The sequence below is a fragment of the Danio rerio genome, chromosome 19 (genome assembly GCF_052040795.2).
Source record: "Danio rerio strain M-AB ecotype USA chromosome 19, GRCz13ab, whole genome shotgun sequence".
Lineage (NCBI taxonomy): Eukaryota > Metazoa > Chordata > Actinopteri > Cypriniformes > Danionidae > Danio > Danio rerio.
This window is the reverse complement of record NC_141039.2, coordinates 36,010,589-36,031,642: the sequence shown is the minus strand read 5'-3', so window position 1 is coordinate 36,031,642 and position 21,054 is coordinate 36,010,589. Positions and strand designations below refer to the sequence as shown.

General features: G+C 38.2%; 1 protein-coding gene across 20 annotated transcripts in view; it reads left to right on the top strand.

Moving 5' to 3' along the window:
• Window positions 1–11,238, top strand: part of elmo1 (engulfment and cell motility 1 (ced-12 homolog, C. elegans)) — a 178,327-nt gene extending 167,089 nt beyond the window's left edge. For 17 of the 20 annotated variants that reach the window (XM_087294247.1, XM_087294240.1, XM_087294244.1 and 14 more), the window contains 4 exons: window positions 5,747–5,854; window positions 5,943–6,025; window positions 9,888–9,965; window positions 10,080–11,238. In XM_087294247.1, coding sequence (XP_087150373.1) covers window positions 5,747–5,854; window positions 5,943–6,025; window positions 9,888–9,965; window positions 10,080–10,280 — 470 coding nt within the window. In that variant the 3' untranslated portion in view covers window positions 10,281–11,238. Of the gene's footprint in view, window positions 1–906; window positions 1,229–5,746; window positions 5,855–5,942; window positions 9,044–9,108; window positions 9,966–10,079 lie in introns of those variants that run through there. The other 3 variants (XR_015515841.1, XM_087294252.1, XM_087294251.1) reach the window with 3 other exon arrangements.
• Window positions 11,239–21,054: the final 9,816 nt, after the last annotated feature.

Sequence of the window (21,054 nt, the reverse complement as noted above, 5' to 3'; positions counted from 1 at the left end):
GAGATTGCTGAAATAAAACAACAGCAATGTGGCCAGTGAAGGTCCATGTAAATTGTAATGTTCTGTCTGTGGATGAGAAGCAGCCTGGCAGAGGTTAGCAGTAAAAGGCACACTTCAGAAGAGGACAAGAAAGATGTCAGTGGTGTCGGTAAACAAATACTCACACAGACTGGGTGCATTTAAAACAACAGTGCTGTCTTTTGTGAAACTGCTGAATACTTGTAGTCTGTGTTGACGTACATTTTGAAAGGTCTTGAGAATAAAGTGGAAATGCCAATTGTTTTTATTTATTTTAAAAATGGGAACACTACTTGAGGGGGTATTTTTAGGACTGTTATGGCACCTTTGTAATAATGACATGACCCATCATGAATATGAAGATTTTATGCATGCTTATGACAACTGTCATTGTGTCATTAGCTCAGTTGTGGTATTAAATGCACAGTTCACATTGTTTGAGATGTCTTAATGACAACTTGACAAATTCAACACAATCTGTCTTTGTCATCACAACAAAACTTGTCATAAACGGGATTGTCTTGAAGCCATTACAATTATGCATTGCTTATTTTTCTGATCACTTTTTTTTTCAGTGCATTGAACTGAATTGAATTAAAATTTCTCATTAAAAATAAAATATTTATTGAAAAATTCCATTTGTACTGTACTGAAAAATATTAATGGCGTTGTTTTAAAATTCATGACACAGTCATTATGGCCTTGTGACAGTCATGTTTATGACTGGTTTATGACAAGTTATCTTACCCTGGTAATGTCAAGTTGTCATGACAAAGAAAGGTTATGATGTATTTGTTTGTCAGGTTGTCAAAAGAATCTCAAATAAAGTCATCTTTGCATTTAAATGACATGACTGAGATAATGACACTTAATGACAGTTGTCATAAGCATGCATAAAATCAATATAAGAAAGGCCTTATGAACACCGCTTCATGCAAAGTGTTACCTAATATTGCTGTTGTTTGTGAAACTGCTGAATGCTAGCTGTGTTTCAATCTCTAGTGTGTGTTAATGCACATTTTGAAGTATTGCATGGGAATAAGAATGCACCAATATCATTTTTTTTTTAGAACTGATTCGTCCCGATACCAAAATTCTGAGTATCAACCGATACAGATCCGATGCTGTGCCACTTTTTAAAAAATATTTTAAGCATTATACAGTTTCTATAGTTTTGGTGATGAACCTTAAATAATATATCTCCTTAAGTAAAAAAAAAAAAAAAAAAAACAGACCTATCGGCCTACTGTATATGACAGATGAAACAATCTAACTAAAAACATGGTGCTTGCTGTAAACTGCAGCTGTTCATTTTTCATCTCTTTTTGTCTGAAAAAAATATTTTTTTGTCTGAATTTTGCTTTTTGGAACAAATTTTGTTTGTTATAATTTGTATCTTAATTTTAATGTATTTTAGTTGGTTAGTTATCAACAAAATAAACAACTAGAACAAATTTGAGGTGAAGTTCGAAACAATGTTCGCTTATATGCTTCAGTGGTGTAGTGGTTAGTGCGTCGACATATGCACTCCGGTGCTCGCGGCGACCCGGGTTCGATTCCCCCTCGCGGTCCTATGCCGATCCTTCCCCTCTCTCTGCTCCCCATGCTTTTCTGTCAAGTCTCTCTACTGTCCTGTCAAAATAAAGGTGAAAACCCCGAAAAAATAATTATAAAAAAAAATTAATTTAAAAAAATAAATAAAAAATAATAATAATAAATAAAAAAACTAAACAAAAAAAAACCAAATAAGATTACAGTGAAATATTCACAATTTCAGAGTAGCCTATATTAGGCTAAATAATTTTCTGTTAATGACAATCCATACTGCTCACGTCAGTTTCACTTTTGTTCATTTATTAACTACTTTGACCACAATGAGTCAGGCTTTACAAACTATTTGCAGCACTTAAAGTCTTCTCCTCGGAAAAATAAACTCGGAATAATCCGTAGTGTGTAGAATGAACTCCTTGTTGCAGGTCAAAATTAACCCATTTAATGCATTTCTCCACTGATTATTTAAACTAATCAGAACAAATAGTCTTGGAGAAAGTTTTTCGTGTTGTCATGAACTCGACACAGTTTGATTGGGAATGAATAAAGAATACTTGACAGGCGCAGCAGAGGGAAGTGCTGAACTGAACATGAATATATCCACATGAATATTCTTCTGTGCTTCACATTAAACTATAGAATGGCTTCAAAACATATGTCATATAGTAGGCATACATGACAACTTTCTAGTGCCTTATAATAGGCAAGGCAAGGCAAGTTTATTTATATAGCACATTTCATACACAGTGGCAATTCAAAGTGCTTTACATAAACAGGAATAAAAAAGACAAGTTTAGGAACATAAAATGCAGACAATAAAAATTATTAAAAACAGATAAAAACAAATTAAAATGAGTTAAAATAGGTTATAAAAGAATGAAAAAGAAAATGAAAAACATAATAGTGCGATCTGTCGGACGTAGCACAGTGCTCATACAGTAAAGGCACAGCTAAACAGATGTGTTTTCATTCTTGATTTGAATGTTCCTAATGTTGGAGCACATCTGATCATTTCTGGAAGCTGATTCCAGCAGCGAGGAGCATAGTGGCTGAAGGCAGATTCACCCTGCTTTGACTGAACCCTTGGAACTTCTAGTTTATATGATCCTAAAGATCTGAGTGATCTGTTAGGTTTGTATTCAGTAAGCGTATTTGTAATAGGTTACCATTATGGCCTTTGTTTGCTTATTAGTTACACAGAATATATCGCACTAGCAAGATTGGATTTGGGTAGGTACCAGCTGGCCGATACGCGGTCCAGCCAAAAATTTGCGATATCGAACAATTATCCTATCCAAGTATTGGGAGAGGTGCATCCCTACATGGGAATTGAGTGACAAAAATGTACATTTCCAATAAAATTTTCACAAATTTAACCAACAAAAAGCTGACTTGAGGTGGTTTTAGTCAAAGGTTAATGCAAATAATAGGATATGGAAATGCATTTGCCAAATAAACTCTGTGTAGATTCTTAGCATGTTTAGTTTATGATAGTTATAGTAACCTTGGCTTGTCAATTACCTTTCAGCCAAGTCTGAGTGACACTGAATGCATCTGTGGCATTTCAGTAGCTTGCTCTGTGTCATTCGGGTTTGTTCTGCTCCCTAATACAATCTATACAATGAGTTTCCACACTGGCGCCACCACAATTCAGATATCTTCAATCCCAAGCTAACCTAATGTCAGACGTTTGCTTTTGTCCATGCACAACTAACCTTTTCAACAAGCTTTTAAGGACTGCTCTCAGACGACAGAATGAAGTGCACCTGTGGCTTTTCACTGTGACAGGTGCTACATTGACATTTGTATTCTCTATTGTTCACCTATAGCAGAGCTCTCTCCTCACAGTGTACAAAAATGAACAGTCCCGATCCTACCTTGAATCTTAAGCATCTCAAAGGTTGCCTGAGGCTGAGCTTTCAGAATGATGGCGAAAATCCTTCTGTCTTTAATTCTCTAAATCACTTTAGATTCGTCAAGTCAGGTTAGCTTTTATTTCTAGTGCCTTAAACAAAACAGATTAAATCAAAGGAGCTATACTCAAATAAACCACCAACAATATAGAATCAATTGTCTCCAAAAAGTGTGATATCAGTTCATTAGAAATGGCACAATTCAGCAGTTTCACAAAAGACAGCAGTGTTGTTTTTTCTTATTCCGATTGCTGCCCAGAGTTGAATTAATTCAATTCAATACCAGTGGCAGTGTTGCAGAATGCAATTCAACTGGAAGGCAGTTCTGCAGAGCTCAACTAAACAAGGCAGCTGATAGACAGCTTTTACTGCGGTAGTCCAAGCTGTAGCATTGCCGAATGACTAAAGAAATGCTATCAGCATGAAGGTGTAAAAACCACCTTCTACAATCATATACCAACAATGTAAATAAGCACACTTAAAATAGAAAAATATACAACATTGCTAGACAGAAGCAATAGCCAGAGAGAAAAATGCCTTGTTTCCAGTTGGTACAGTACGATTTGGTACGACATGGGTCACCAGGCTTGTGTTTCCACTGCCAAATTGTACCAATGGTACCCTTTTGGTAGATGTGGTGTTTGACAGAAAGTTGCAGTTGCAGTTGTGCGTTTCTGAAAGGATGTTGGAAACACTTCAATAATCACACACACGTTATTATCATCAGCTTAAATTTGTCATTTCGAATATAGACACAGGGCAAGCGCAGCAAACAGAGATATTCTCTCTAGAGAAAGTGAAAACACTCACGTTTTAAGACGGTCTCGTAAAGAACAGCAGGACGCACGCAGATTCTGTTCTTTTTGGATTGTGGCTGTTCATTGAGATGACGACAAGGTTGTTTAAACTCAGGTTGACCATGGCTTATTATTATATGTATATATAATTACGGTGTAATGTAAATGCTGTGTATTTAAAAATGGCGCTTCCTTTGTTTTCATTCTCCTGCCTTGTTGCACACTAGTGACGCTTCTCTGTAAACTAATAGCTTACACTAGCAAGTCTAGCTCCGTCTTTTGGTACCCTTTGGAAAGGGTGCCTAAAAAGTGGAACGGTACGGTTCGCTTTTTGGTACCTTTTGACAGTGGAAACGGACATAAAAGCGCACCTACCGTATCACTCTGCCAAACTGCCCAAAAGAGGCAGATCAACAATTACAATCTTCCTTTGTATTTTATATGACCATGTGGCCAAAAGCCAAATCTGAGACATTCAAACTGACCAATTAGCAGTTTAGAGCTACCTCGAGGTGTGACCACAATTTATTGGGCCTTATTTGGTAACGATAAATAAAAACAGACTAGGTTTGCAATAAAAACAAATACCTATTATTTTCAGCCTTCCAACTCAAACTTCCATTCAACACAGGCTCATTGGAAGTGTGTGCTTCGACCTAAAAACATACTTCAACGGATCCCGTTGAGTTTCATCTGGTTTGGCCAAAGATCTTTAGCTCTACATACTAGTTGCATTTGGTTCTCTATGGATTTTCATGAGGACTAAAGAAAGCCCAACGCAGTACTTGCATTCCCCATCCCTCATTTCGATACAAAAATGCTTGTTTCCTTATTCGCACCGCACTCTGTCTCTTGAATTGAGTGTCGTCAATTAGAACAAAACCATAGCAAAGCCATCTACAAATAAAGCCCTTTTTTCATCTGGCTCATGGCACAGCATGCATATTAAAGCATACTGCACATATCTGTTCTGACATCTCAGAATGGGCTCGCAGATGGCTGTTGGCTTCAATATCAGCTAGTTGTTCATCGCACATTTGTAGGAGTGGATAAACAGCCTATTGAGCTGAGTTGTTGGTAAGCTGAAGGTATAGAAAACGTGCAGTCTCTGGATCTTTGTGTGTGTGTTTAGCCTGTGAAGTGCCACCCTGCAGGATGCTTTTTCATCCCACAATGTTTTTTTATATTCTGCCAAACTGCTATTCCCAGCTATTAATATTTGGATTGCGGCACCAGGGTTGAGTGCCAGCCATGGCCTTCTAGTCTATCTGTGAGCAGCTCTGGCAGTGATCACTTGTGTCTGCTTTTAGAGTGGCAGAGGAAGTGCAGGAAAGGGTTTGGAAGACTATTTGCCATTCACGGCTTTACCCAGTCCACAAGGAAAAGCCAAAGAATATTAAGCATTGTACGCTGAACATGTCATGATTACATTGTGAAAGACTGATCCGCTTCTCTGCTTCTTTGCAGACAAGTTCTGGTACTGTCGATTGTCGCCTAATCATAAAGTTCTCCACTATGGAGATCTGGAGGAGAGCCCTCAGGGAGAAGTACCCCATGATTCCCTACAGGACAAGCGTGAGTATCTTCTACCCTCTGGCCATGATGAAGAGGTGGTATTCACTTAATAGAGAGTGAATTTATTCTTGTTTTTTCCTCATGGCAGTTCCTGTGGCTGATATCAAAGCTGTTGTCACTGGTAAAGACTGTCCGCACATGAAGGAAAAGGGAGCTCTGAAGCAGAACAAGGTGAGTTCTTTTTGTGTGTGCTTGATGATGGAGAGCAAAAATGCTCTTGAATATCAAAAGATCAAATTTCCCTTTGATGCACTGGTTTGTGGCTTGGTGACAAAGGATGCATTAGTTATGCCTTGTAGCTCTGTGAGTAATGATACATCAGCTCACTTGGGTTTCAAAGTCACCCTTTCTACTTCCCACACAGAACAAAGCAGGCGATGTCAAATTTATGCCACAACGGTTAAAAAAAAGACTGCCTGTTAAATAAAATGTATTAAACTAGAGGACAGGATTTCAAGTATAGCTGGGCAACTTTCTGACATAAACACAAGGATCCCCTTAAGCCTGATTTATACTTCTGCGTCAGGTGACCGGTGTAACTCACAGCGCAGGCAACGCGCGTAGCTGTGCATTTATACTTCTGCACGCTGTCTCCGTCGGTCTGCATTAACACTTCCGAAACGCTAGTTGGCAGTTTCTTGGACACTTCCGGGATGTACAAGTGGCTCAAACTCGCTCATTTTGAGGCAGGAACCGGCGGACGTGCAACAACTTTAACTAAAAGGTAAACACAAAACAAAACTTTCCATCCGGAGCTCCTTCACGGTACTCCACACTTGTAAACAATCGCTCGCGCCATTCGCACGGCTCTCGGTCCCACCCAGACTCGTCAGCGCTACCAAGCCGACCAATCACAGAGCTTAGGCTACGCGTCGTTGTGACTTGTAGTTACATTTTTTGAGAGATGCACGTCAGTGACTGCCACAGCGAAGGGCTATGCGTCAGCGCCGTAGTATACGCCGGCGTTTGAAGCAGAATTATAAATCAGCCTTTAGTCTTGATGACACTGACTGTTTTTTTTTTTTTTTTTTTGAGGTTTTTCAATGAGCTTTATCTTTAAAGGGCCACGAAACCCCCGTTTCAGCAGGGTGATTTCACACCTCTAGTTTGGAAAAAGTCAGGAAAGTGGGCGTGTCTAGCTCTGTTTAGGGGGGAGTGTCGGAGGAGGGAAAGAGGGGAGGTGCATAAAAATTTGCATAAAAATGGGAGTGTTGGTTTGGGCACTCGCTGATTTTCACAAAGGCAAAACAACACACAGAGGCAGGGGAGAAAGACAGTGACTGTGTTTACATTGACATAAGTAATCAAATTACTTATTAAATGGTGGACTTTAACTGCAGTTTGGCTCTTTCATTTAGGAATTTCATTTATGCCCCTCCTGACAAACGAGATATTTGATTCGATGAACTGCTGCAAGCGTGTATTTTTAATGCAATGTTTGATACACAGCAAATGAGAGAAAAACACCCTCAGCATTTCTCTGCAACTTAGATGCACTCGGTAGGTAGCAAAAATCCTACACGACGGTAATAGTTTGCTTGCGGTGTTTACATGTTTATACTCGGAGAGCCACATTTACAGCGGATCTTTCAGCCCATAATATTGTAGTAGTGAACTTTAGTAACTTAGAAATCATTTGAATAAGGTCTAACTTTGCCATCTGAATAAACAAACAAAGACCACTGATCGCTCATTTGCCAAATCTGTAGAGACAGGACAATCAGCACCAACTGGAGCCGCGTCTTTATTAAAAGGAGACGAGCAGCAAATCCGTTGTTCCTTACACACGTATTTTTGTTGAGCGTCGCGTGCACTGTAATCGATACGTGAGTCCAGCTGCGCTCTTATAGCAGGAAACAAAACAAAAACCTTCCTTGCAGCAAATTATAAAAGCAACACTGACGACTCGTATGTCCAAACAATTCTTCTTCTCCCACTTGTTTTGGCAACACAACGTGGTGTCTCTCTGCCGTCTGAACACTGTAACAGGTACAGTCTTCGAAGCGATCATGCATATTAATTAAGTCGCATCTCATACACAATAGAGCGCGATGATTGGTTTGAACCAAGTCTTTCTCATGAATAAATGCTGCACACACAGAGACGTCACAAAGAACTCGCAGGTACAGACAGCCAGTCTACACGCTGGAATACACTCAAGTACCTAATAGGCATGACGCAGCTTCAAAAATTAGTTTTAAACCGGAAGAACAAATTTACTCGAAATAACGCTAAAATAACCAATTTTCACTTTATTGTGAATTATTTGTGTCCTAACAGTGTTTTTAGTGGTGTGGGATACAAATATGACTGTCAACTGCTCAAAAAAAATTGTTTTGGTGCTTTGTGACTAGGGTTGGGTATCGTTTGGGGTTTTTTCGATACCGGTGCTAAATCGATACTTTTAAAATGGTACCATGCCAAGACAGTGCCTGAACCAAAAAACATTTCACGTTACATTAGCTTACTACTAACCTCTGGAAAGGCTGTCATCAAAATCAGGGAACACCTTTTTTTCGGGGTTTGGCGCTTGTGACTACTTTTACATGGACATTAGTGATCTAATGATTTGCATTAATCTGAATAAGACAATAATATGATTCAGGTGTTTACATGAGTTGCTTTTTGAATGTTACATTCATGATTCTCAATGTTTACTCCGCAGTTTGTGTCTTTAAGATCAAACATCACTGTTTGCGTAGTAGACTCGTGATCAGAGTATTGTCTTAATCTTATTAAAATCAGAGTATTGGTGTCCATGTAAACATACTCAGATAATGTACCAGATGATATCACAAGCTGTCAAAGACAGTTCATTCCTCACCTTTAAGTTGATTCCATGAGCTCTCACATTTCATAAGTTTGACGTGTTTCTCCTCTCACATGGAACTTTTGTAAAACATCTGCTGCATGTTGGTGTGTCAGAACCCTTGCTTGTAAAATATAGCCATACTTTAGAATGCTTAGTTTAAGCAAATTTAATGAACTCATTCATGCGTGTTGATGAAGTGAGTCGCTCGCCGCATGCGCCGTGCTGCGCGCTTTGCCTTTTATAAGCTAAAATAACAAACGCTGGGCATCGCAGATATCTGTATCCCTCAAAGCTGTTTAGAATTAAACATTTAGGGATAGTGTGACACAACGCTTACTTGCGTGTGCCTTTTGTGCTTCTTAAGGGCGTCAGCGGATGCGCCGCTCAGAGCCGCGGCACGGCGCGCACATGACTATACAGATGGCGCTCTGTGGCATGGCAGAAATGTAAACAGTCATGAGTCGTGCCTGGGCGCCACGTACAGCCGCTGACTTGCGAATTCATGGTGCTCTGGTGCACGACCTGCTTTACGTTCTTGTTGCAGCACCGAAATCAGGCACCGAAATTCATATGCTGATTTGATCCGTTGCATACTGGTTCCAAAGGTACCGGTACCATAATGGCACCGGGTTTCGGTACCCAACCCTATTTGTGACCCTTAATTGTGTTTGATTAGGTTCGGAGCTAAACTCTGAGCTAAAGACTGAGACATACTTGCAGTGCCTTTCCTAGTGTTCCTATGCCTGGCAAATTCAGTAATACGCAAGAACGCTGACAAAGCTAACTGGGATATTTTAGCTCTTGGAAGTTTTGAGTCCTCTTTATAGAATTGGTCAAATTTTGCTCTTATGTTCAAGAATGTTGCGTGCATGAAATGCAATTGCCAAAGCACTGGATACATTTCCTGAAAGGTACTCTAAAATACTCCATGTTTTCTTTTGAGAGCTGATTCAGTGAGACTCAAGTGTCTTATTACTGTACAGCATTAATGCGCTACCTATGCTGATCATCCTACTGCTGTATTTTGGTGCCCGACAGGAGAATCCTGTATATATGCACTTGCACAGATACACACACACACACACACACACCCCAGATTGGACCATCTGCTGTCGTAATATGTTCGAAGAAGAACTGCAAAAGTCACGCAATAGGAGGCCCACAAACACAGCAGCCCCATTAGCATTTGACAGACGGTGTCAATTCTCTTTCCTTCTTTAGGAGGTGCTAGAGCTGGCTTTCTCTGTCCTCTACGAGTCTGATGAGTATCTAAACTTCATAGCCCCCGACAAGCATGAGGTGAGCAAACCATCAACTGCAGTCTACAAAGTGGTCGCTGTTACAGCCTCTTGGTGTGATTTGGGCTTTGTTGCATGCTATGATTTAATGTCGTCCTTTCTGGCCATGTTTCAGTACTGCGTGTGGACAGATGGGCTGAATGCACTGCTGGGGAAGGAGATGAGCAGTGAGTTCACTCGCTCAGACATGGACACTCTTCTCAACATGGAAATGAAGCTTCGCCTGCTAGACCTGGAGAACATCCAGATTCCTGAAGTTCCTCCCCCGATCCCCAAAGAGCCAAGCAATTATGACTTTGTTTATGATTGCAACTAATCCCCTTTGGCTTTCACTGGACTGACTGATTTTTTTGTGGTAAACGCATACTGGAAGAAAGACTTTTACAAAAAGTTAAAGAAAAAAAAAATGGACGACTCTTTTCTGCTAAAACTTGGCTTTGTAGTGCGCCTCATCACAATGGATTTGCTGAACCTAATAGACTTGGCTTCCAAGGCCTATGAACCATCTGTTCTGGTGGAAGAAACACCACACACTGGTCCTCAGGTCCTAGTCATTTCTCTTCAAACTCTTTCCTTCCTCAAAGAGCCCACCTGCTCTGGCTTAAAAAATGTTTTTAAAAAATGTTCCTCCCATCTCAACTTCTAGTGGTTTGGAGTAGACCGCTCCCTGTGGAGTGTGTAGAAAGTCTATGGGATCGTGGCATGTAGCACTCACCATAGTGTAATTCTCACCCCAACAAGGGGCAGCTATATTGCTAGCGTCGTCCAAGTTTGTTCTTAATGATTTCCCCAAGTATCCCATTCATGCATCTTATACTGTAGACTGTTAAATTGGCAGCTTCATGCAAGAGGTTGCCTCTTTTGTCTTAAACCGTACCTGCTTTGTGCGTACATTATCATTGTCTGACTATACCACAGGCGTGTAGATATTAAGCTCTTTTCCCTTCACTTTCCATCCACCCAGACTCATGGCAGACTGCTGTAACATTCCAAAGCAATATTGAGCTTCTGTTTTTGTAAGCTGGTATAAACTTTTGTGATATTCGTGATTGCTGCCAAGTAGTCAGTATTATACATTTCTGTGTCAAATAAGGAGTTTTATTTTTCAGGGCCGTCAAATTTCATTCCAATATTCCTGATTAATTTAATTTAAGATTGTGGGTATTATTGTTATGATTTATTCCTTTTCTCCCCTCATGTTTGTTATAGGTTTAAAAATGCAACATCCTGCTGTTTACATTAAAGATTGATTCCAATACAGTTTATAAATCAAACGTTCTTTTTTCTTTGCATGGCCTTTCCTTATAATGTTTCTAATCCAACTCTAACACACAGGTGTGGAAGATTCTAGTGATTCTGAAGACCTTGATTTAATGGCCTCATAGAGTAGGCTGGGACTAAAACTTTGCTGGTATATGCTGAGTTCAGACTGCACGATTTGCAAAGTAGTCTATACCTGCCAACACTTCCTTTTTCCCATATCAGACCCATCTACCGTTTTGTTCTTTCTCCCAGAAACTCTCAGAATAACCCCCCCCCCTCTTCACACTGCATGACTTTAAGTGAAGTTTTTAAACTAATTTCGAGAGGAGCACGTGATATAATTGACAGCAGCTGGCCACCTATCTACACTCATTAGTTAGCCAATCAGATCTATCCTAACCCACTATAAGTAGCCTAGCTAGACATTACTCCCTTATCTTCGTTTTCCGAAGAAACCCCCCATCTACCCCTTTCTCCTCCTTTTCTCCTTTACAAAAAGGGGAGCTCTCGAGAACCACCTGATCTCGTACTCCCCTCACATGCTCTATGGACCTGGCGGGAGCCCTGGGCTCAACTATCTCCGAGCTCAGGGTTCTCTCCCGGGACAGCATGCCAAACCTGCTTACAGCTGTCAAGCAATATCTAAGTGTGAACTCTTGAAAATAGGTCAAATCGCCAACAACTTCGTCTCGATCCACAAATTACATCTCACAACCAAAAACAGTGACATGGAAACAACGCAATGTCACGTAGTGTATCTTTTATTATTAACTACATAATGAGAAAGAAGCCTTTAGTGGGCTTGAAAATATACTTATTTTGCTCACCTGGCCTTGAAAGGAATTAGCATTTTATCCTTTGTAGTATTGTTCAGATGACATGTCACTAGTTTTCCCCCAACCTCCCGCTGGCCTGTGGATACCCATACTAGTAGATGCAGCTCTCTCATTGGCTGTAGGCAATCGCTGATATTATTTTCAATCAGAACACATTTCACACTGCATGATTTGAATCGCTGACAGGTCCAGATATTTAGCAAGCCAAATATCTCACGGGTGTCGGTGACTCATTTGCAGTTCTCTCAGATTGCATATTTGATAGTTCACACTGTGATTGATATTCACCTGAACACACCGATTTGCCTGTGATTTCAGGCATTTGTCAGCGATTTCTCAAAACCTGTTGGAGAGTCAAAATCAGGACTAAAATCATGCAGTCTAAACTCGCTGTAAGATACATAATCTCTCTGAGATGGGGATAGTAAATACTATGCCGTTTCGAATTTAACAGTGGCCCTCCAGAAACAATAAGAGAAGCCCTGCTTTATGTTAACTATATATTTCCTTGCATTATATAGTTTGCATAAAATATTCAGTATCGGTTTGAGGAAACCATTGTCGACAAGCAGAATCCAATGCCCTATTACCACTCTCTTCCCACAAACATAAATGACTAGGCATTTCAACCTTCTGCCATAAATGCTTGATTCTAAGTTGACTTTCAAGCATCCCAAAGTGTTTTTTTTACTGCTATGTGTGGTAATAACTGGGCTAGGGTGGCAATCTTGTGGTCGGTGATCACTTTAAATAAACTATGAACAGCAGCTACGCTAATTATTTTCTTTATTCTCTATTTCTACCTGGGGATACTCATCCCGAGGGCTCTAGAAATTATTCAGCACTATTAATTCCAACCTGTGAAGAAATGATGCCATGGTATTGATAATCCTGGACCAGGCAGTATCTTGAGCCGATGCTGTGGCGGTCTTGGAGAAGCGGAGAGCTTAAGACTGATTCCTGAATGACCCAGTGACCGACCACACTGATTGATCCTGTGGGCCACCCTATACTCCCACCTGCAGCTTCTCCAAGATGGACATCCAGTATTCTCCAGCCTCTGGCGCCTAGACTGCAGCTCTGCACATGAACTTTTGCTGGAGAAGAAATGGTCGTGCCCAACTGAGCCTGGTTTCTCTCTAGGTCTTTTTTTCTTTCACTTTCGTCAATTGGTGAAGTTTGTTTCTCGCCACTAACTTGCTTGGTTTGGTGGAGCTGAGCATCGATGGATTTGCTCTTCAGCATTTGGACTTTCAGCAGTGAAAATTAAACCACACTGAACTGAACTGAACTTCAACTCTGAAAATTGGACTGACACAGTTTCAATTTACTAGAACTTTGACACAATCTACATTGTATAAACGCTATAGAAATAAAGATTAATTTAATTGAAATGTGCAACTTCCGCATTACTAGCAACACTGAATCTTACAACTTATGATGTTTCAATTTCAACAAACTTCAAGCAGCTTTTTTATTTCATTTAGTGAAGTGTAATTGATTTATTCCTCAATCTAAGCAGTCTTTTTTAGTCTTTGCAATTTGCACCCTGTAGCAATTGTTTTTCAATCGATAGCCATTTAAGTGCATCCTTTAAGTATAGACAAGAATGCTTTTCACTATCACTGGAGGGCACATGCTTGAAGAAACAGAGATATTTGCTCGCTTTTGTTTCAGGTCAGTGAGTGGAAATGATGCAGTGAAATGCCCTTTGCATTATACCACGAGAGAATTCATTTCGAGTCTTGGATTCTATTGCAAGAAAATGTCTTTGCTTGAGATAAAAATGTCTGCTTTTACACATTTGAGTTGCATTACAAGACCTAATTATGTCATCTGAGGAGTTTTAATGTTGAAAATTGAGCTTTGCTGTTGACATTTTAGTCGTTTGCAGAAATATATTGCATGAACACGTGGTCATTTCAATGGAGATTAATATACATGTTTAAAAGCAAAACAGAAAGAAAACACTTTTAAATCCTGAATGTCTATAAAATGTCACTTAAACCTTTTCAACATCAGAAGTTGTTGGAGCAAAGATCAAAGTCCCATAATCCAATGTGGAAGCATATACAGTGCATCCGGAAAGTATTGATAGCGCTTTACTTTTTCCACATTTATTTATGTTACAGTCTTATTCCAAAATGGATTAAATTAATTTATTTCCTCAAAATGCTACACACAATACCCATAAAGAATTTTTGAAATTGTTGCAAATTTATTAAAAATAAAAAAGCTGAAAAATCACATGTACATCAGTATTATTCACAGCCTTTTCTGTGAAGCTCTAAATTGAGCTCAGGTACATTCTGTTTCCACTGATCATTCTTGAAATGTTTAAGCAGCTGAATTGTTCACCTGTGGTAAATTCAGTTGATTGGACATGATTTGAAAACACATACACCTGTCTGTATAAGGTCCTAGGGTTGACAGTGTATGTCAAAGCGCAAACCAACATGAAGACAAAGAAATTGTCTGTAAACCTCAGAGACAGGATTGTCTTAAGGCACAAGGTTGGGGAAGGTTAAAGAAAAACTTCTGCTGCTCTGAAAGTTCCAATGAGCACAGTGGTCTCCATCATCCATAAGTGGAAGATGTTGGGAACCACCAGGACTCTGAGCTGGCCGGCCATCAAAGCTGAGTTATAAGGGGAGAAGGGCCTTAGTCAGGGATGTGCTTAATACCCTGATGATCACTCTGTCTGAGCTCCAGCATTCTTCTGTGGAGAGAGAAGAACCAGCAATCCACCAATCAGGCCTATATGGTAGAGTGGACAGACAGAAGACACTGAAAAAGACACAGAAAAGCATCTGAAGGACTAAAATCCCATTGAACATCTCTGGAGAGATCTGAAAATGGCTGTACACCGTCGCAAAAATTTCCAAAGACTGGTGGGCGAAGCTTGTGGCATCATAGTTTTGTATTGAATTTAAAATATTACTTCTCACCTATAAAGCTCTAAATATTCTAGCTCCGGTTTATCTAACCAACCTTCTGTCTCGCTACAATCCAACTCGCTCTCAATACTCAGGGCTTCTGGTAGTACCTAGAATAGCAAAGTCGAGTAAAGGAGGTCGAGCCTTCTCCTTTATGGCTCCTAAACTCTGGAATAGCCTTCCTGATAATGTCCGAGGCTCAGACACACTCTCTCAGTTCAAAACTAGATTAAAGACCTTTCTGTTTAGTAAAGCATACACTCAATGCATCACTTAGCGGGTTTCCACACAAGTTTCTACATCTTGTTTATATACAATATGAACAGCAGCTACGCTAATTATTCTCTTTATTCTCCATTTCCACCTGGGGATACTCATCCTGAGGCCCTCAGATTATGCGGAGTCACTGATTGGATCCAAGACCAGCGACGAAATGATCCCAAGGTGTCCATATCCGGGACCAGGCAGTATCCTGAGCCGCTGCTGCACTGTTGGTCATGGGGAAGTAGAGAGCCTGAGACTGATTCCAGTGACGCTCCAGGGACAGACGAGTCTTCGCTTCGGCCAGCTTCCAGCCCACTGCTGAGACTGCAGCTCTGCACAAGACTTCTGGCCAGCGGAGAAATTAAAACGGTCGTGCCGAACTGAGTCTGGTTCTCTTAAAAGTTTTTTTTCTTCACTCTCCTATTGGTGGTTTTTTTCCCTCTCCGCTGTCGCCACTGGCTTGCATGGTTCAGGATCTGTAAATCTACGCATCGATGAATTTGCTCTTCAGTGATTGGACTCTCAGTAATGATTTTAAATCCCACTGAACTGAGCTAAACTGAACTTAAACACAAAAAACTGAACTACACTGTTCCAGTTACTATGACCATTTAAGTGAAGCTGCTTTGACACAATCTACATTGTAAAAGCGCTATACAAATAAAGCTGAATTGAATTGAATGTAATATTTAAAAAGACTTAGAGGCTGTAATTGCTGCCAAATGTGCATCAACAAAGTACTGAGCAAAGGCTGTGAATGGTTCTGTACATGAGATTTTTTCAGGTTTTTTATTTTTAATAAATTTGCAACAATTAAAAAAAAAAAACCTTTTTTCTTATTGTCATCATGGGGTATTGTGTGTAGAATGTTGAGGAAATAAATTCATTTTATTAATTTTGGAATAAGGCTGTAACATAAAGCGCTATGAATACCTTCCGGATGCACTGTATTTAAGATGTAAATAACCCACCAACCATTTTTAGCATTCATGTTTCAGGAATTTGAAATACTCTCTCTGCTGCCTTAAATCTTAAATTAAAATGTCTCACTCTAGGAACAATTAATTGCACTGCTCTCTGATAGATGAAGGCTGTTTTATGAGTCTACAGTACTGTTGTGGCATGAAAGTAAACAGGCTTTGAATAAAAGAGACAAGTGAAAAGCTCAAATAAACACCTGTGCATGTGAGAGGAGGACAACTAATAGATTATTTTGCCAACTCACAGCCTCTCAATTGGCAGCTTTATTGAAAAAAAGTGTCATACAGCAAGCTCATCTGAAACATTTTAGAGTCTCTTGGATGTTGGTTTTGTAAGCAGAATTTAAAGGGGAATTATTTATTTTTGACAAAAGAGAAAACAGATTGTGGAGTGAGAGCTGGGATAAAGATTTTCTTTTTAAAAGGCTAACCAGCTAAAGAGATGGACTAATCTATGAATAATTGTTAGACATGCTTGTTGATATGAGAATGCATTTCGTGAGCCACTGCAACTCCGTTTTCTGAACGATTCTACTGTTCTGGTTTTTGTAGTTACTGTAGTAATACAACCTAAACAAATTACCCAATACAGTATACAGTTTTTCCACAGTGATGGGGTATATTATAATAGCTACACCAATGTTTACTGCAATAATACCTAAAGTTTTTTTTTTGTTTATAAGTTCACTGTAGTTAATACTGCAGTGATTTAACATTAATTAACAAAATGTTGTAAGTACTACGTCATTTAGTATTGAAGGTTCATGTGGCCATTACAGGGATCGAACCTGCAACCTTGGCGTGATTAGCACCATGCTCTAACCTTCTGAGTTAGAAAGAAATTAAAAATTATGTGAATTACATAAAATTGGTAACGTTGTTACGGTAAAAGTAAAAGAAAATCATGATTTTGGATGTTTATTTTAGCTAAAGTTAAAAAAAACTGATTACTGTTGGTGTTGAATAAAAGAGTACGTTGGTCTTGTTTTTAAACATTTATGTTAGTTCAACTGATCCTAAACAAATCCCAAGGAACGATTTATTAGGTCTCCATTACAATGTACAATTTTTACGTTTAGATTTATTAAAATAGTGTCAAAATTCTCTTTTATATAAGCGAACAAAATTTAAATATAATTTTAAGCTAAACTGCATCAGGTATAGCCTAAATGGCAATGTAAGTCTCCAATGTTTTAGATTTATATTTTTCTGTTTGTTACAATAAACTTTATTAAAATAATTTAAAAAACCTATAACAATAAACTTTTTTTCTGTTTATTAAAATAAAGTGTAATGTAATGCTATTCTCCGCTCCATAACCGAATTGACTCATTCTCATACTGAGTTTTAAATGTAGCCTATATTAGCATTTCAGGCCATTTCGGTTATGAAAAACAATATTTCGACAGAAAAGAAGGTTCTCTTCAAACCAAAGTCTTTTGTCTGAGGAAGGATTAAAAAATAAATAAATAAAAAATAGTAATAAAAAATGTAAATAAAAAAAATATTACATTTAAAAAGCTCTCATAAAACTAAACTAAATTTTTTTTTGTTCACAAATTCTTTAGCTTTTCCAAAAAAGACCTGTGACAGCCTGGAAAACGAGGATCTGTCTCGTGAGTCGTGATACTTTTTAATATAGTACTACTCAGGCTACATTTTATTGTGTTTCAACCATACAATCATATTGACCATAACTATGGATGACATCAAGTACAATAATAAACAAGTAAAATGAATAATGATAATAAAAAATAAAAAAAAATATAAAAAACAGGGTACAGAGGCAAACTATCAAATTAAATAATATTAACTAAGTCCTTATAAAGTTTCACAGTTTTAACACTTTTTTTGCAGTTAACATTGTGTAAATGTAATGTAATAATTAACAAATTAAGTCCCAAAGAAAATTCTGCAACTTAGGTATAATGAAGAAAAATTTACATTTGAAAATATATTATTTACCCAATAAAATAAATAAATTGCCCATAAATTCTGTTATGTTTGTCATGAGAAAAGTAACAAATTATATTACACATGGAAAAATCAGCGTTAAACTTACATTTTGATAAAAAATTAGACGGATAAATCAGACCAAAACACATTTGTGTGAGCAGTATTTGACAAAAAGAATCGATTCGATTCTTAAGTTACAGAAGACACATTTTGAATTAGGATTACCGAATTTAAATACCATCTCATTTATGGGGTAGTACTCAGGCTACATAGTCACACAAAGGCTGACACTACGCAGTGAAGAAAACATTAATATTTATCAAGGTAGTAACAATGTACAGTAAGTTTCTTGCACAATATCGTTTTGTTTCATATAAGGTCTGAATGTATCATACGGAGCCACAGGTAGAGCCATTATTTTACTCATTATTTTACATTATTTTTGTGCTGGTTGGTGTTGCCTTGGCAGTTTATTAATTGCAATTCCTGCTAAGAAGCCCTACAAAAGACAGAAATCACCTTAAAAGACCCGAGGGTGAATAAATTAGCAGCATTTTTTTCATTTATAGCTGACCTAACCCTTTAAAATCACATTTAAAACACATCTACACTGATGCTAGCTAGAGCGCAATAAAAGATGCTGATATGTAGTAACTGACACATCTTGCTTAGAGCAATTTTACTTCTCCCGTTTTAGACTTTAGCTCTCTCATGGTGGCGGTGCTTACTTATTCTATTCTAGTCCCATGATGTCACTTGTTTTGACTCTGTTTTGGCTGAGATATGGTTGAATGGGGCTCCCGTGCTCTTTAGCGCAAGCCCATAAAATGCTAACAGCAGGAGTCAGAACAAAGACCGTCTATATTTACCTTCGCAGAAAGTGCTGCATCAAGCTGTAGATGTACAGGTTGTGGTGCGTCTTACAACAGAATTAAACAGAGTGTGAGAAGGAAATTCAGCTCTTTTGAGGACCACATTGAGAAAGTGCTGGAATGATAACTGCTGCAGAGACAGCTGTAGCTCCAGGTGGCACTGAAGACTAAAAGAATATTGAAAAATCAATTTAGGAGAGCTCGGGTCCTAGGGGTCTGGAGATGTCAGTTTTCCACAGAATAAGCCGAAGGCCTTTGAGGCTGATGAAATAGAGGATTCTTCTCTTCTACAAAGAGGACACATACAGTTGGTCTTTCTGAATACAGATCGAGAAGTAACCATGTACTGTAGGACTTTCTCAACAAGCTAACTGGCTTTTGGATTATAGGATTATACTGCCACCTACAGGTTATGGAATGCATCTTTTGATGAGGACGCTAGAGCAAGTGTGGACATTTTTATGCCCATGTCTATTAATTCTCGGGACCATTCATTCAATTAACAGCACATTTAAATGTAAGCCTTACTTAAACCAACATCAGACTATAAAGAAATAGCCAATTTGAACCATATCCCACAAGAATGATTTAATTTCAGAATTAAATGGAACCAATATTTGATTGTGGAGGGGAGGAAAACTGTAGTGGGTATACAGTATTGCAATAGATAAGGTTGTTACGTGGAATGAAACAAAAATACTGTTGCTTTATTGCAAAAATAAGGCTTTTCTTACTTCTGTCTCTTCTCTAGTCCAAATATTTATTAAATCAAGACTCATTTACTAGACAAGCAAAATATATAGTCTTGTTTTAAGGGAATAACATGCCAAAATAATATTGTTTTTCATTTTGACATGCGATTATTGTGCTTGCTTAACCCTTGTGCACTGTTCAAATTTACTTCTCTTTTATGTTAGGGATGAAAACATTCACTTAATTAAACTACTGCAAAAAAAAAAAAACTGCATCAGATTAATATTTTGTTTTTCAATTTTTTTTGCATAAATCTGTTAATCAAGCTCAGTCCTGATCAAAGCTACTAAATTGCTTAGAAGATGACAGTATTATAACTCTTTAATTGCAAAACTCATAAATGATGTCACTGATTTAGTGATAAAAACACAAAACACAAAAACACAAAATGACATATTTTCAATATAAAAGGTAATTGTGGACTGGACCTTTTTTCCTTTTATCACAGTCTTGCACATGTGAATGATTACTAACAACATTGGCTTTGATGCATTGCAAGATTTTCATTTGTTCCTCTGTAATTTACTGTTGGTGCCATTTTTTCTCCATTGACTTCCATTATAAAAACATTTGGTGGTGCATAAATACAGTCTTTGTTTTTATTTACTCCATGTAGTTCTGAGAGCGTAGTTGCAAATTTAGATTTTCTCAGACACATTCAGGTAAGTGCTCAAAGGTCACCCTCACACACTCACAGACATACATACACACACTTTAATGTGTTTTTTTACTCCATATAAAATCCAGAAAGTAATCCTTTTTTTTTTTTCTTTTTTTTTTTTTGCAGAGGCCTATCTAAAGGGTTCATGGTGCCAACTGATGCTCAACAGTAAAAATTACAAATTGTACCTCTTCCATCAGGGAAAACCACCAAAAACCACCAACAATCAAAAATGCAGGATTAAATGCTGTCATGGTTTTCCAATCAAAAAAATGGGGTTATAATTGGTCAATGGGGCAAAACCAGCCACCAACAGAAAATTAGGGAGAAAAAATTAAAATCAATAAAAGACAAAGGCAATGTTGTCCAAAAGTTTTGTATAAGGTATTTGTATAAAAAAAGGTCCAGTCCACAATTATATTTTATATAGAATATATGTCATTTTGTATGTGTTTTTTTTTCAGCAAATCAGTGACATCATTTATGAATTTGGCATGTAAACAGTTAAAATCCTGTAATTTACAAAGCAATTTAGTAGTTTTGATCAGAAGTGAGATTGATTTTTACAG